General features: G+C 39.2%; 1 protein-coding gene across 1 annotated transcript; it reads right to left on the bottom strand.

The window, feature by feature from the left end:
- Nucleotides 1-376: 376 nt before the first annotated feature.
- On the bottom strand, nucleotides 377-15739 carry LOC306708977 (scavenger receptor cysteine-rich type 1 protein M160; the record flags this gene model as incomplete). The annotated part of the gene is made up of 18 exons (XM_079176962.1): nucleotides 377-2226; nucleotides 2334-2483; nucleotides 3436-3531; nucleotides 4794-4952; nucleotides 5169-5283; nucleotides 5454-5623; nucleotides 6372-6647; nucleotides 7409-7708; nucleotides 8592-8885; nucleotides 9076-9381; nucleotides 10061-10360; nucleotides 10562-10700; nucleotides 12008-12183; nucleotides 12373-12564; nucleotides 12725-12943; nucleotides 14026-14130; nucleotides 14252-14563; nucleotides 15658-15739. The coding sequence occupies 18 exons, from the start codon at nucleotides 15737-15739 to the stop codon at nucleotides 2033-2035; spliced, it is 3585 nt and encodes a 1194-aa protein (XP_079033088.1). The 3' UTR covers nucleotides 377-2032.
- Nucleotides 15740-16539: the final 800 nt, after the last annotated feature.

Genomic DNA, 16539 nt, shown 5'->3' with positions numbered 1-16539 from the left:
GATTTTTTTTGAAGTTGTGTGGCTCGGCTCTGTGTGATAAAATCACAACTAATAAATTAAAAATAAATCAACTAATTTAACAATTAAAAAAATAACCAGAAAGCTACATAAGATATTGTTGAAGATGAGAGCAGCGGTGAATTTCAGGCAATGTTGAGTCGCTCTGCGATTGGAGTGTTGTGAAGAAGGCTTATTGTGCTGTGTATCAAACTATATATGGCATATATGACATACAGTTTGATACTCAACATCTGAGCCATTTCCAAAAAAAATGCTCTGAATCTCTGGGGCATCACCTGTTGCAAGTGGAGGATAAAACTTAAAAGTGGTAACACAACACACACCAAGTCTCTGCAAAGAATTTAATGTTGTGCTGCACAAAGCTGCTGTTAACACGAGGCTAACACAATGGAGCATCGCCACAAGATACACTGACCGCTTCACAGCCGATGCCATGATGCACTGACTGAATTGTGAACTGTGTAACATGAAGTGGCAAGACAAACGGCAATTTTACAAGAATCAAAAACAATACAACGAATACAACACAGGGAAAGAGATCATTTTCCAACATTCAAAAGTAACTCGCCAATTTGACAACAAGCACATTGTTGTCGAAGTCACAATAAAAGACGACATTCACGGCTAACTGAACGTTATATTCATGCTTTAGAAGAACACTTTGACAATTTTGGAAGTATGTATATTTGCTTTCTTGCCGAGCGTTAGATCGACACCAATATCATGTCTGTAAGGTAAATCTGAAGCTATAGAGCCAGGAGATGGTTAGCTTAGCTTAGCACAAAGACTGGAAGCAGGGGCAAACGGCTAGCCAGACTTCGTCCAAAGGTAACAAAACCCGCCTAACAGCATCTCTTTATTCTATAGTAAAGACAATATATTGTCAAATAGTACTTAAACGCATTTGACAATGTTACTGTGGTGGAAATTATTCACTGCAATTGGATTTTTCGGGTTGCCAGATAAAACGGTATAAATAGTCAAATCTTTGCTTTGAAAGGTCAAATCTGATTCCTCTGTACTTTCTACGGTGCACATGGCAAATAAATCTCTTGAATCTTGAAGTTGAAGAATTCACATTTGGGTACAGCCCAGCTGCCAGGTGGCTTTTGTTACCTGCGGACAGACCCAGGTTAGCGGTTTTACCCTGTTTCCAGTCTTCATGCTAAGCTAAGCTAACCAGCTGCTGGCTATAGCTTCGTATTCACCGTACAGACTTTGTCAGCAACTATTCTTTTTTTTTTTTAAACATGAATGTGACCGTAAAATCTCAATGTTATACATTCTTACAACTTACAACTATAAACTTACACAGAAATATACAATGTGATAATATGGGTTTACACCATCAGCTGTGTTATACCATTTTATACACGTTAGACAATTCTTTTGACTACTATTGTTCACATATATGTTTTTATAGCAATCACATTTTCTCATAAAATATTGTTTAAATCATCGAAGCTTTGTACAACAGAAACTACTGCATATACATCAGATATAACAAACAAATCATAAAATCATACATGATTCTAAACCATCCTGAGCACATTTAATAAAAAAAACATGAAATCAACAACAGGCAGTAGAAAAACAGAAAGCTGTTATTGCAACTATGCTTATGCTCTAAGTTCGCATCACTTTCATCTACATTTGAAGAGGAAGGGCATTTTCCTCACCCACGGCAGGCTGACACTTTGTTTGTGATGACTGATAATACGCACTTCAATCAGATCGTGTTTTCTGTGTATAGAGGAAATTTCAAAGAGTCTTTTTCTATTCCTAATCTTTACAATATTGTCTTATCCAAAATGATCAGTATTCAGAGTATGGATGATTCACTCTGTTTCATCTAGAGATGCTTTTTTTTCCTTCTATACATATAATTTTAAGGTTATTTCAAAGTTTATTCTGTAATCTTGACTTTTCTTTTGTACGTTTGTGTCAGAGTTTAGCTCCCGTAGTTTATGTGAGCTAGGTTTTTGGGGAGCTCCGCTTTGCTTAGCCAAACTCAGTTTTGGCTCACCCGTCTTGGCACCAGGTAGTCCTCATCCCCCTGCACTGATCCTGGAGGTGCCGCTGCGTCGCTCTCAGGTGTGGTTTGGGTGCTGTCGTGGACTTCCGCTTCAGTCCGAGTGATTTCAGGACTGGCCTCGGTGTCGTCGAAATTCTTCTGCTGGTCGTCCACCTCGTAAGTCGCCCCATCTGTGAAAACAGTTCGACTTAGTTAGTCCGATTGCTGACAATGCGAGACTTTGTCAAAGTACTAGTATTCTAGAGTGTAAAAAGATGTGATCAAACTGGTTCGGAACTTTGCATGCAGTCACCTCCTGAGGCACCGGCAGTGGTGGGCCGAGAGATCAGCGGCTGAGCCACAGCCGGGTCGTCGATGTCGTCGTAACCAAGCGAGGAAGTGCTCTGCGCGTCGTTCTCCACGACGACTTCAGACTCGGATCTCAATCCTGCATGAACAACATTCATGCTCCTTTAACAAATATGTTCATCACGATGCACCGCGATTCCATTATGAAAACATTAAACCATTCATATGGAAGTTATGTTCTTCATATTCCAAGTCTGTGCTTATTTTGACTTTGACATCAAGTGTGAATATTGAAGTGAGACTCAATTCATCCCCAAGGAAGCAAAACAGAGAGGTAAGACAACAAGAGATAGAAAGTAATTAGAGGTGACATTAAATGTGTTAATAATTAGTGTTATGATGTTATATAGACTGGGTGTAGAAGTATACTTATAATATACACACTATAAAGTAATGATATAGTCATTTGAAATTTTTTTATAATATAACATATATATAATAATAATATTATAAAAGCAGAATGATAGCAATATAGCTGAGATGCCGACACAATGCGATGTAAAATGAAATACTGCTATATGAACAATTATATTCATATCCTGTAAAATATTGCCTTTGCAACATTGCTATAGTGCAATATTACATAAATATCATGTTTAATAATATTCAAATTCAATACCTTTTCCAATGTTCTGTCATTACCATGCACGATGGTACTTTTCTATTTTGCAAAGTTTCTTACTTTTATTGTTATTCTATTAGGCACTGGTGTTAGCATTGTTTCTTATTCATTTCTGTTTTTTATTTATATTTCAGTACAATCGATCCTACTATTATTGCTATTCTATTTCACTTTATTTTAAATTTACTTCTTTTATTTAATCTATATTTGCTGCTCTTTTTGCACAATCTCCTTTGGGATTCATAAAGTTCTATATTATCTTATCTTTTCTTATCTTATGTTACCACACTGCACACATGTAAATACTGGGGATATAAAACTAGGATTCACTCTTCTTCAAACTGTTTAGGAAATTACACACACAAAAAATTCAAATAAAACAAATGCATGAAAATGTCTTGAGACTCACTGCCATGATTCAGCTCCTCCATTTCATTTGATTTGCTCATCACGTCGTCATAGCTGCCACTTTCAATCTCCACTTCCTTTCTTGACAACATTCCAGCTACACCAAAAAAAGAGCATTAGATGTGTACTCAGAGATGGGCAGTATTTCTATTACTTGTATTTGAAATACGTATTTCAATTACTTAAGAGTATTTTATAATTTGTATTTGATAGGGCCGATAAAAAATCTAACGTAATTTACAAGTAACAAAATACTTTAGAGTGGAGTAATTTTGTATTTAAAATACTCAAAATACTTTCTCCACGAATCAAAAAACAGTTCACGCGTTCAGTCTTCAGATCGTCAAGTTAAACGGATTGTCTGTCAAATTAAATATTGTATCTGAGTGTGACAGATGTCAACTAGCTTGATGTATAACTTATGTCTGGGTCTGGCTACATAGCCTATTATATATACATGGTGATGGTTATAATATCACGCTAGAGATCGATGCTAACATGCTAATGACGCTAGCATGCTGTCTAGGCTAGTGCATAGCCAGTGTTTAGCAAGTTAACTTATCAGTCGAGTAGCTAGCTATAGGAAGAGGGAGATTGGGAGCTTGTATGTCATATGTGATGAATATTTTCTTGTTGATACAAAGCCAAAGTTTATGGGTTGTTAAGTCCCATTAATAAAAATATATATATACATAATCAAGTTGTTGTCTTTCAATAGCTTTGCTTAGTTACACTGACATTCTGTGACTGTTCTTCCTGTTTGTGGGGTTCACCAGAGCTTTGTGTACATTATATAAACCTGAATGCTCTGCTATACCAAATTGTGAGAAAACGGAAAATCCAGAAAAAGTACTTCCTATATTTTAAATACAAAATACATGTATTGTATTTTGTTACATTTTCTGGCACCAGTATTTTGTATTTTACTTTAATAGATTCATTTGAGGGGTATTTTGTATCAAAATACATTTTGATGTATTTTTGCCCATCTCTGTGTGTACTGGTCAGGACAGCACATGCATATATTAAACTCTTTTTAAAGTCAGAATTTTGCTCCAGTGCTGTACTTTAATCCGCTTTCAAGAAAGCATTTATGGGTAACAGTGATGTGCTGTTAGTTCAATTTCGAAATTTTAAGAACTGAAATATGAATGCTGGACAAAAGCAGCTGTTATTTTTGATGGTCTTATACAGCAGCCAGAAATTAGTCAGCATGCAGAAAGTCTGGCCTCTTGTGGCAGAAGGCTCCAGTACATCTTTGTTCATTACTTTTTCGAGACATTAAAAGTGAAACAAATGACCAATACTCAATTGTAACTCAAGCAATAACAGACAGGTGTGATAGAAAAATAAACTCACGCGAGTCGTTCAAGCCTTTCTTGGCTTTCTTGACCATGCAGATTCGAATGAACACGACAATCAATATCACCAGAACCAGAGCGAATCCTACCACCAGCATTGTAGGCCATATGGGGGTTGTGGGGGGGTCGGGTTGATCGGGTGTTTTGTCCTTATATGCTGAAATCAAACACAGCCACCTTGTCTTTTACTCACATAGCTGAGATGCTGCTGGATTCTTCTAGACATTCTGTGCCACGTTAATCGATTGTTTTTTAAGTTGAATAAATTCAGATTTTACAGATTGCGAAAAGCAGATTCCGATGCCAGACAACTGAATGGATATTTGGGGAACGAGCTTGACTTATTGGGAAAAGGATTTGTGGTTTTGGTTACCGTTACAGTAGATCTCAGCAGGTTTTTGTCTCTCACAAGACTGGTGGCTGAGGCAGTGCTTGATGTTCAGGTTATCAGCGGTGCAACTCAGCGATGTTCCCAAGCTGACCTTGAACTTCAAAAGGGATACTTTTAAATGCAGCCATACAAAACATTAGAAAGTCTGACAGCTACAAGTGAGGGCTGAATGAACAGCATATAGTGAAACAGAAGATCCTGTGATGTCACAATACTTATTAGACTAATGAGTGGAAACAAACAAAGAGTGGAAATTCAAAGATTTACCGTGTCGTTGTATTTGCTTTTCATGTCTTTGAAGCCTTCACAGTCCTCACACAGCATTTCCAAATGCTTCAGGGTAAATGACGTCACGGGACACACTTTTTCCCATGTATCTCGATATTTGACTTGAATCTGACCTCCACATTTTTCTGTGAAGGTGAAGTTGACATTGTCTGTAAAAATGATAAGAAAAAAAAAATGGAATATGTTTCAAGGAATAGTTTGGCATTTTGGCTCATCCATTTTCTTGCCGGGGATTCGATAGAATGAACCATAATGCTCTAATATATCCGTTTTGTTAATATAAAGCTGAGGTCAGGAGACGGTGAGCTAAGCTGAGGATCAAGACTGGGAGCAGAGGGAAACAGCTAGCCTGGCTCGGTCCAAAGGTATTAAAACCAAAGTGTAAAAACGATGAGTTGCTTCTTTTTCTTTTTTTTTTGGGACAGAGACGGCCAGGCTAGCTGTTCCCCACTGCTCCTCATCTTTATGCTAAGCTATGCTAATCGTCTCCTGGCTATAGTTGACGGGAGAGTTGCATCAATATTTTTAACATTGGTCTCTGCAAACAGCGAAGAGTAAGTGCATATTGCAAAACGTCAAATCATTTCTGTACTGTATTTCATTCAGAAAGATCAGAAAAATGATGTCACTCTCAGGGGACACTTTCAAGGCATCAACAGAGAAACCGTGTATTTTACGTAAATGTGCAAACAAGTAACTATTTTATATTCTGATAAAATAGAAGAATCAAGAATAACGTGGAAAAACAAGGTGTGAGGGCCCTAAAAACTGAATTTGGCTCATTGATAACATATTTTTTCCCTCTAAAATAATATTAATAACATTTCTTCAGACAAGGTGACAGGGAGATCAGATGAATACAGATGAATAGCACAATGTAAGCACAATCAAACTTACCAACACAGTAAACGGACACCAACTTTCCAACACACTTTCCCAGGAATCTCTTGCACTGGCCAAGTGCATAATGGTTGTCCTCACAACTGACATGGTAGTAGTCTTTACCTGGGCTAGGATTTTTATTATGGGAGGTTTTGGCAATGGCTTTGCTATAATTATACTGTTGGCAAACCATATGTGCGTTTTTCTCCTTCCAGTTACTGGCGCACACCTCTATGCCATTTATCATCACGTCACCGTACCATCCCTTTGAAAGGGTGACGTTGTGTTCATCTAGGAAGGAAAGCAGTATAGTAACAAGATCAAATATCAAAGGAGCAACGACGGTGGTTTTCTGGAGGGCTATGTGCTGGAATATCTAGTTAGCTAGAAATAGCCAAACTCATAACCCCCTGAAAATTATTATTAGTAAATTAGTGAGCTTTATGCTAAGCTACACTAAGCTTGCCGTCTGTAAAAACAAAACAGCTATAGTAATAGTAATAGTAGTTTTTCTTAGTGAAGGTACTATGATCATTTACAAAGGCAAACCTGCAGGCAATTCATTTTACCTTGACATTGAATCAAGAGCTGCTGCTTTGATTGACTTCCAACAGAGGGAGGGACTTCCTTTTCACAGTCCCAGATGGTTTTTTTTGGATCCCCTACATCTGCACAGCTGAACCTTGTGTTCGGAAAAGACTCCAAAGTTGTTTTTGTGTTGTTCTTCAATGGGCCACATTTCAAATGCTTGCAAAGTTTCTCCCCCATAGTTTTTGTCCAGCCCTCAAAGGCAACGGCACTTTTTTTCCCCTCCGAGTGAACCATCGCAGCTCCGCTACAGGCCTTGCCTGTAGCCAGCGCCATCTTTCTCCATTCTAACAACAAGCATCCAGGCAGAGGTGAGATAAGATTAAGGAAATGCACAACAATTGTAAGTAGCAAGAACTCGAGATGCAGATTACATGCGTTAATTTAATTTAGCTTACACTGTGATTAAGATTAAGGAAGGCATGTTGAAATTGCTAAATTTGAGACAAAATCATTTGACATACCGGAGCATTGGAGGCCACCTGGATTGCAGGAGGTCTTGACAGGACTGATAGTACATGCCCTTAATGACTTGTTTGCAGAACACTGGATTTGTGAAATGAAATGAGTCTCTGCTGCCACAGGTCCGAAGTAGTCGATCTCTTTGACGGCTTTACCACATTTCAGCTCCTTACAGATGGTGTTTTTTATGTTATTGTCTTTGAGAGCCTTGCTGCAAACTGGGAGCCACTGGTCTTCATAGTTCACCTCCACATTTCCAGAACATTTATCTCTTGGATCATTAAATCTGGGTTTGACGCTACCTGCAACGCAACAATTCAAGTTGCCAAGTTAGAACCCTTATGTTATTTATGCCATTTGTTCAAAGACAGAGAAATAAACAATTGATTGTTGGTTTTTCCCAACCCGTTCTCAATCTCAACTCGTCAAATAGAGACGCTTGGTCCGTGGCTCCCGGCGTCTACTAACTCATCTGACGGTATTAGACGGTCGGAGCAACTGAGGTAGTATAAGGAGTAAGGAAGTCCGCTTAGGGAAGTCAGGGGGTCCTGTCTGACAAACATAGACTTTCCATCAGGAGGCCGCTGTTTTTGTCCCGTGTGACACCAAAAGTCAGCACCACTTATTTTACCGTACTTTTGTTTCGTCATTTATGTACTTCACCAAAACCGCGTACACACTTCGTAACGAGCACAGTTATTTCAACCCAAACCACGATCATTTCCTAAGCTTAACCAAGAAGTTTGGTTTCCTAAACCTAACTAAGTGACCTAAAATCTAAAGAATCTTATGTTGTACGAGCATGTAACATTTCCCTGACGCTAGCAGGGTACCTATAGCGCCATAGCTTGAATTGTAGGGCCACTGATAAAGCCCCAGTTTTTGACAAGTTGGGAGTGAGGAAGTATTTTTCCCATGTGAAGAGCCTATAACGAATACGTTGTTCTTCGGTCTAAGTTCCCTCTAGATTTCACTAGAATGTTTGAGATGTTCAGGTAGCTGCCTAATAAACAGAGTAACTGAAGGATACAATTGAAAATATTACCTATCGGGTCAAGAATCAACTGAAATGTGAGGTGGTAGGAATCCATGAGGCATTCAAGATGGCCAGAAGGATAAACATCTCATTTTCAAAAGAATATTGGTTGTGAATATGTATATATGTATATTTTTTAAATCAATTACCTGAGCAGACAACATAGGCTGGGTTCCGGTTACAGGTCTTGTTATCACTTATGACGAAGTTGCACTGGCTCAGTTTGGTCGTCTCCTTCGTTGAGTGCACACTATTGACAATCACCTGGCTTTTTTTAGGCTCGGTGGTTATTGGAATCAGGACTTTCCCGCAGCCCAGCTCTTTACACAGCATCTCCGACTTTTGGGCTGTCCAGGTGTCGGCACACACCCCTCCGCACGTGTTGTTCAAACAAACTTTGACATTGCCCCAACACTTTTTGTCCAGCTCCACTGTAATTTTTCCTGTCATGAAAACCAAACAGCAAAAGGATGTTCTATGCAGACTTGCATCAGCAGATTTATTTCAGAACAGAACCATTTGTCTACATTCATATATCTCTAAACTTGATCACAGGACAACCGGTGACGTAATAATTAATGGCCTTGACGAATAAAGACTAGTTTTCAATTCAAAAATGTAATTTCACATTACCTGAGCATGTCACGGTGGCAATAGTGAGTTCATGGTCAGATGGCAGTGTTTTGATTTTTTGACAGTTAAACAGAGATTCGTTGTTGGATGAGCAGCTGTAAGATTCAACCCAAATGGATTTCATCACAGCAGTACGAGGGATTGAGGTAAAGCGTGAGGCATTCCCACAGTGCATCTGCCGACACACGGTGTTTGCAGACTCTTGGTTCCATGTCGAGTTAGAGCCGGAGAGCCAGGAGATTTTGTTGCCTTGCTCTATCCCCACCATGCCAGAACAGGACTCATTCAGAAAAACCACCTTGTGCTCTGACAGGGACAAAAGAAAGACAGGCCGTTAGTATTAGTTTATTATAGACTAGTAACGTGTCCATGGTGTACCCTTCTTTCCTCACAAGATAGGGTTAGCAAGTACAGAAAGTTACTTTAGCCTAAGAATCATGAAAATGGTGAGATGTATTTTTAAAGTTTAGCAGTTTAGCGTCTTCCAGCTAATTGGGCTGATTGTACATTGTCTACAACTTCACTGTTTTGGTTCAGTATCAGCATTATCATCAACCGCGCTACGGTAGCAACTAGCTTGTGAACATAGTGGAACATTTGTTTTAATTTGACCTAATATTTCTCTCAGGAGTTGGTGCTATAGCAGAGCGAATATTGGACTGTCAGGTACCCTGAAACACGACTTGGATGCTAATATCACTCCATGACAGCTGGATGTGTAATGACAAAATTAAATTAAATAAGCTAAATAAAAAGATAAAAACATGAATGTATTTGCTAATGCGCTTTTCACAGGGTGACACCATGAGAGGGCTAAAACGTGGAGTCAAATTTCACCTACAAACCCCAGGTGGACTCTTTGGACCTTGCAATGGCTGTATTAGAATCAAGTTCACTTGAGTGCCTACACCTCTCTGCTGTAACTGACAGGTTGGATTTGGTGAATGAGAAAAACAGACAAATGGAAAGAAAAAAAAACACTCACCCTCACAGGTTATTGACTTCGCCTTCCCCTTGCGTTGGTTGATTTGAATGTTACAACCAGATATGTCTTTGGCGTTGTTCTTGCATTTTACAGCATAAGCCAGAGATTCACTTGAACCTTGGCTGAATTTTTCCAGATCGGAATTTCGGTTTTTACCACAGTCCAATTGCCCGCAGACCAAATCTGAGTTGATGTTGGTCCATCCTTCTTCGTAAACCCTTCGCCATGTGTCCTCATGCTGGATCTCCACTCTCCCGGCACATCTTCCAGGACCGTCTCTCAATCTCACTCCTATGCTATCTGCTCAATGACAGCAAGAGAATTGTCAAACATGTAACACATGCTCATATTGCACCCACGTGGGCAGAAATCAATTACATTGGATATACACTATACTTCGTATCACAACATGACATCACACAAATCTTTGCTTCCACCATCATGTCAAAGTAAAAAATAACAGGAAGAGACTATCACCATATGACTCCTGCCATATCTCACCTGCACAGACTACGTAGGCGATGGAAGGACATGAAAAAGCGTTGTTGTCACGTTTGGCTCTACAGTGCCACAGTGAGGCTTCGTTGCCTGAGCACCACACGTGGTCCATTATCCCCCGTGCGTTAGACTTCTCACTTACCTAGAAGAAAGCCGTTATGATAATGTGAATATCATGTCATTCAATTTGCCATACTGAAGATATTGATTGACTGAAAAAGTTACTTTGATGAGATTACTACTGCTACTACTACTACTACTAATAATAATAATAATACTAATAATAATACTCATAGGCACTGCTGATATAAATACAAAATAACAAAAGGAATATTATGACCTTTTGGGCTTTTTTGTCAAGAGCTACATGAAAAGACGGAGTACCACTCTCACATCTGTTGGTTAAATATGAAGCTACAGCGAGGAGATGTCTAGCTTAGCTTAGCAGGAAGACTGGAAATGGGGGGAAGCAGCTAGCCTAGAGGTAAAAAAGTCCTCCCAGTTAGTTTTCCTGGTTTCATGTTTGACGAAAAGATATGCGAGTGGTATTGATCCTCTGATGGAACTCTCAGCAAGATAGTGAATGAGCGTATTTTCAAAAATGTCAAACGAGACTATGTACTTATATGTAATAAAATTAAAAAACAAGTTATATAAAGAATGATAATAATATAAAACACAATGCGCCATGAAACATACTCGTAATTCTTAATTTAACACACTCGGGGGTTTTGCTGCTACAGATTTACGAGGTCTGGCATGACCAGTAGCTTATGCTGCTAATGTTTGCTAATGTTAGCACACGTTCGATATTATTGTCATTTTGCTGACTTCATGCCTTTATTCTCTACTTCTGCAACTGATATAGTATACTATATTATACTATACTATACTATACATTTGCCATTATCCTGTAATTGTCACTTGTGGCCACAGTGGCTGCTATAGAGCAAAGTTACATGGGCTTGCATTAAATAAAACATTTATTTTAGAAGTGCCACTAGCCGAGTCGAGCATTTTTAAGCAAACTTTTTAAAATGCCACAAAAAATTAATGCTAGTTAGGCTCATTTCCATCAGCGTAGTTTGGTCAGAAGTTGGCGCTATAGGCTACAGAGCTGTAATCTGTCAGAAGAAGTAGAAGTAGCGGTTGTAAACCAAAAGTCCCTTAATGAGAGAAACATGGAGCGAGGTCTTCGGGAGTTTCTCTCTATTGGTCAAGTTTTAATAGTTATTTAATTTGAGCAAGAATCGTCCATGTTTCAAACTGTCAGGAGTCGAAAAGACGAGCGTCAGCACGCTATGGGAATAACCAGCAGAAACAGCTGTTCAGACACTCAAGTTAAATGTTTTCTACGGCAGAAGTTTTTTGGGCGTTTACCGTTCCCATACAGGTTTATCTAATGCACATAAATGTATGTGAATGCAACATAAAAACATGGCTACTGACCCTCTGGTTCTCCAAACTCACACTCCCACACTTTAGCTCCGAGCAAACCACTTTAGCAGCCTCGTTGTTCCAGTTGGAGGCGCACACCGGTTGACTTGTACCATTCACTTCAACGTAAACTGAACCATAGCACCTTGTGTGTTTCTTATTGACCATCAGAACCACTTTAACATTGTCTGTGAAGGAAAAAACAAAACAAACATGGGAAAGTGTTTTTGATATCACGATTAATATTTTCCGAGTGGCTCAAGATATAGAGGTTGAATAAAAATGATGGTGAAAAAAGTTGTTGATGACCTCGAAATTCAACAAATTAGTGGTTGCTTGTGGGAAAGATGAGGTTGGATATGAATTAGCTCAAATACCTGAACATGTCAGATGTGAGCCATTGTCACCCTGGCTGTGATCGACTCTGCTGCCACAGTGCATTTGCTTGCACCAGTCATTAGGATTGGTTTTGTTGTTTTGGACAGGGTTCCAGACGCCATCTTCCTCTTTTAGCAACTGCCCGGAACATACATTTGATGCGTTTCCTTTGAGTTGCACTCTCTCGTGACCTGTTCATGAACCATTTCTTAATTCTCTGCAACACCCGAGTAAACTTAATGACTGTATGTATGTGTGTGTGTGTATTTTGTGTGTGTGTGTGTGTGTGTGTGTGTGTGTGTGTGTGTGTGTGTGTGTGTGTGTGTGTGTGTGTGTGTGTGTGTGTGTTACCTGTGCATATGACAGAAGCAGGGTTGTTGCAAGGAGTTTTTTCCGGTGGCTGGGCACACTGCCACAGATGAGTGGCATTTGTACTGCCCATACAATTGATCTTCATCTTCATCTTGCTCTTTTTTTGAAATCCCTTCCAACCCATCCATTGCTGCTTAACAATCTCCTTGGTCGTGCCACATCCGAGGGTGTTGCACAAAAGGTCAGCTTGAGTCTCTCCTTTTATGTGAGAGGAATCACATGTATAGTGTTGAATAATCATCATCATACTACTAAACATAATATCACAACTCCTGACACCTAACCCAAACTAATCCATTTAAATGCATTACAAAGTCAAAAGTGAACACTAAAACTTCTTTGAGCTTTAAATTATAGAAGGAGAAACAAAAAAGTTGAGTTATAAGTTGTCCCACTGCTTTCCTCTCTAAACTTCTCAGGTGGTTTCATTTAAAGTTACTGCGAGGAACTTTCATTTTGTGTTGATTTTGGCGGTCCCTGTTGACGAGAGCGGTCGTGTTTCTGAGCACCAGAGCCCCTTTTAGAAAACCTCTCATTTTACCACAGCGGGGTCTGACAGTCTGGTTCTCCTGCGCCTCTCTTCCCTCCAGCAGGCCCAACAGTACGGCTTGGGCCTCCAGCAGCGCGGTGTCGGTGTTGGCTCCCAGTGAGGTGAAGCTCTGCTGGTCGGAGGCCCGGAAGAAGTTTCTGGTGAACCTGCATGATTTCATCTAATTTTGCACTGAATCTAACCCCGGTGGCACAGATGAGCATTGAGAATAACTTTGTAGAAATAGTTGATTTTCTCGCTGACGGTCTCGTTTACTTACGTAGGTCATACAGAGACATCAGTATTCAATTGAGACTGTTTCAGAACCAGTTCAAAGTTCCTCATAGTCACTTTAAATAAATACCTGAGGCCCAAAGATTTGAATGTTTCACACCAAAAAAAAAGAAAGAAGCAAAAACAGGAGTAAAACATGGAAACACATTTTTGAAGCAGCACTTTCGTCTCATCTCACAACCCCTCCGATTTATCTTGTGACCCTTTAGAGGGGGGGCCGGACCACAAGGTTGGGAACCGCAGGATGGAACTACCTGACTTTGTACAAAGTAGAGAAAGCTACTGCACCTCCACCTCGGCCAGCAGTAAAATACACATTGATGCATAACAGGCCCACTTTTCATACATTTACCGAAGTAGAATTTTGAGTGCAGGACTTTTACTTGTAGTGGAGTATTCCTATGAGTCAAGACTGAATGCTGTTGAAGTGCACTGTGTGCATGATGCTAACTCTTACCCCAGTTGGCATCACAAAAGTAACCCGAATACTCTTCCCCTCCATTTGTGGAGTACTGGACAGCTCCCGCACACCTAAATCCATCCAGGCTTACATTGATTTTATCTAGAGGAGCAAACACAGGTAATCCAATTACATCATCATCATCATCATGTGATTTTCGATATTCACGAATAATTTTAGTTGCACATTTTGTATCTTAATAAGTGTAAAAGCTCAGCCTTACGTGAACATTTAATCTTTTGCAGAGAATCCATTCGGGGGGGGGTGACGGCCCAGCCAGGAAATGAACAATTCCACAGATTACTCTCGTGTCCATTGCAGTTCACCTCGTCGAGCCAGACTTTGTCAACGTGCCATGGCACGGGCATCGTCAAGCTACCATTGGAGTCCCCACAGTTAATGCTCTTGCACACCACTTTATCGTTATTCTCGATCCAGTTCATCCCCCCAACGTAGCCCAATCTGCTGTTGTGGTAGATCCCGATGTAGCCTTCGCATGGGTTGCTCCCATTTATCAGAATGGTGCTGTCCTCACCTGGTCACATGGCAGGAGGTTTATAGAAGTGTGTAAATATACGCAGTGGGGGTATTAGTGACCATTTTGTGGGCTTCATCTATTCATTTTCTTTTTCATAAGTTATCGCTACACATTTTACTGTGACATAAAGTACTTTTCATTGAGTCAGATGTTATAAAAACTTTGCAAAGATGTGTGAGCTCAGTTGTGCTGGAGGCTTCTTCATCTGTCACAAAAACATGAACTCTCACTACGATGAAACATTCTTTTTTGCCCATAAAGAAATTATTTAATAGAGAAAAAAACTTTGTTTTACAAATCTGTCATTTCTGTATTTCCAGGAATATCTTTTTAGGTCTATCTGTCCAAAGAAAAGCTCTATTCAAACCCAAGTACTTTTTTTCTTCATTGTCCTATTTTCTATAAAAGAAAATGTTCTATAAAAATAATATATATGTATCTATGTATGTATATATATATATATATATATATATATATATATATATATATATATATATGTTTATTTTTTGTATATATGTATATATATATATATATATATATGTTTATTTTTTTCCCCGCTGCAATGCTGACGACACCCAGCTCTACATCACCACCCACTCCACCATCAACAACATGCCTCACTGATATAAAAACCTGGATGCAAGCCAACTTTCTCAAACGTAACAATGACCAATCTGAAATCCGCATCATCGGCCCCAAATCACTCAACAAATCCCACCACAACCTCTCCCTCTGCATCGATGGCACCACTGTTCCTGCTTCCACACATGTCCGTAACCTTGGAATCATTTTTGATCAAACTCTCTCCTTTGAACGCCGCGTCAATCACATCACAAAAAAACTGCCTTCTTTCATTTCAAAAAGATCGCCCGTCTCCGCCCCTCCCTCTCCTCCTCAGCCGCTGAAACACTCATCCACGCCTTCATCACCTCTCGACTGGACTACTGCAACAGCATCCTCCACCAAAGTCATCAACAAACTACAATACATCCAGAATCCAGTTCTAGATTCTCCTCATCACATACAAACCCCTTCATACCTTTAGACCTCCTGCACCGACACGCTCCCACCCGCCTCCTTACCCCCCCTACTCTGTCCAAGCATCAGACCTGGGGGCACAGGGCCTTGCTGCCAACCTCCCTCTGGAACTCCCTCCCCCTGCACCTCAGGCATTCTCCGTCACTCACCACCTTCAAAACTGCACTTAAAACTCATCTATTTAAATCTGTGATGCTAGAATGTGGTTGTGTTGTTGCTTACTCTTTTATCATCTCTTTTGTTATATTGTATTTGCTTTAATCACGTAAAGTGTCTTTGATTACTTTTTAAACCACTATACAATGTATATGTGTATATGTATGTATACATATACACATATACATATATACATTTTATTTGTATAGTGCTTTAAAAAGTAATCAAAGGCACTTTACGTGATTAAAACAGAAATAATAAAAGCACTGTATTTTTTAAAGCACTATACAAAATAGCACTGTACAAATATAATGTATATATACTGTACATATATATATATATCAAAGGCACTTTACATAAAGTAAAAGTAAAAACAGAAATAATAAAAGCAAATACTGTATATATATATACATATATATGAATGTATATACATATATATGTATATGTTGTCAAACATAAAAACAACTTTCACTGCAACCTATAAATGACTTAATCCAAAACAACGCAAGATTATCTTACAATTCATTTAAATATCACCCACATTGCTTTACACAGACTTTACTAATGTATTTTAGACAAAAGTGTTCCGATGTAACTTCTATATCAAGAGACTTAAACACTGACTTACATAATAGGAATTCATTTATCATACAGAGGACACGTGCTATGACTTTTGGTCACCCTCATACATTTTTTATGAAAGATATGAAATTGGCACAAATTTGAAATGTACACGAAGCATGGGATTTCTTTCTACACATCAAAGTTATCAAATAGTT

This window comes from Pholis gunnellus (genome assembly GCF_910591455.1).
Source record: "Pholis gunnellus genome assembly, chromosome: 2".
Taxonomy (NCBI): Eukaryota; Metazoa; Chordata; class Actinopteri; order Perciformes; family Pholidae; genus Pholis; species Pholis gunnellus.
Note: the sequence above shows the minus strand (reverse complement) of the source record. Positions and strands in the feature narration are given on the sequence as shown.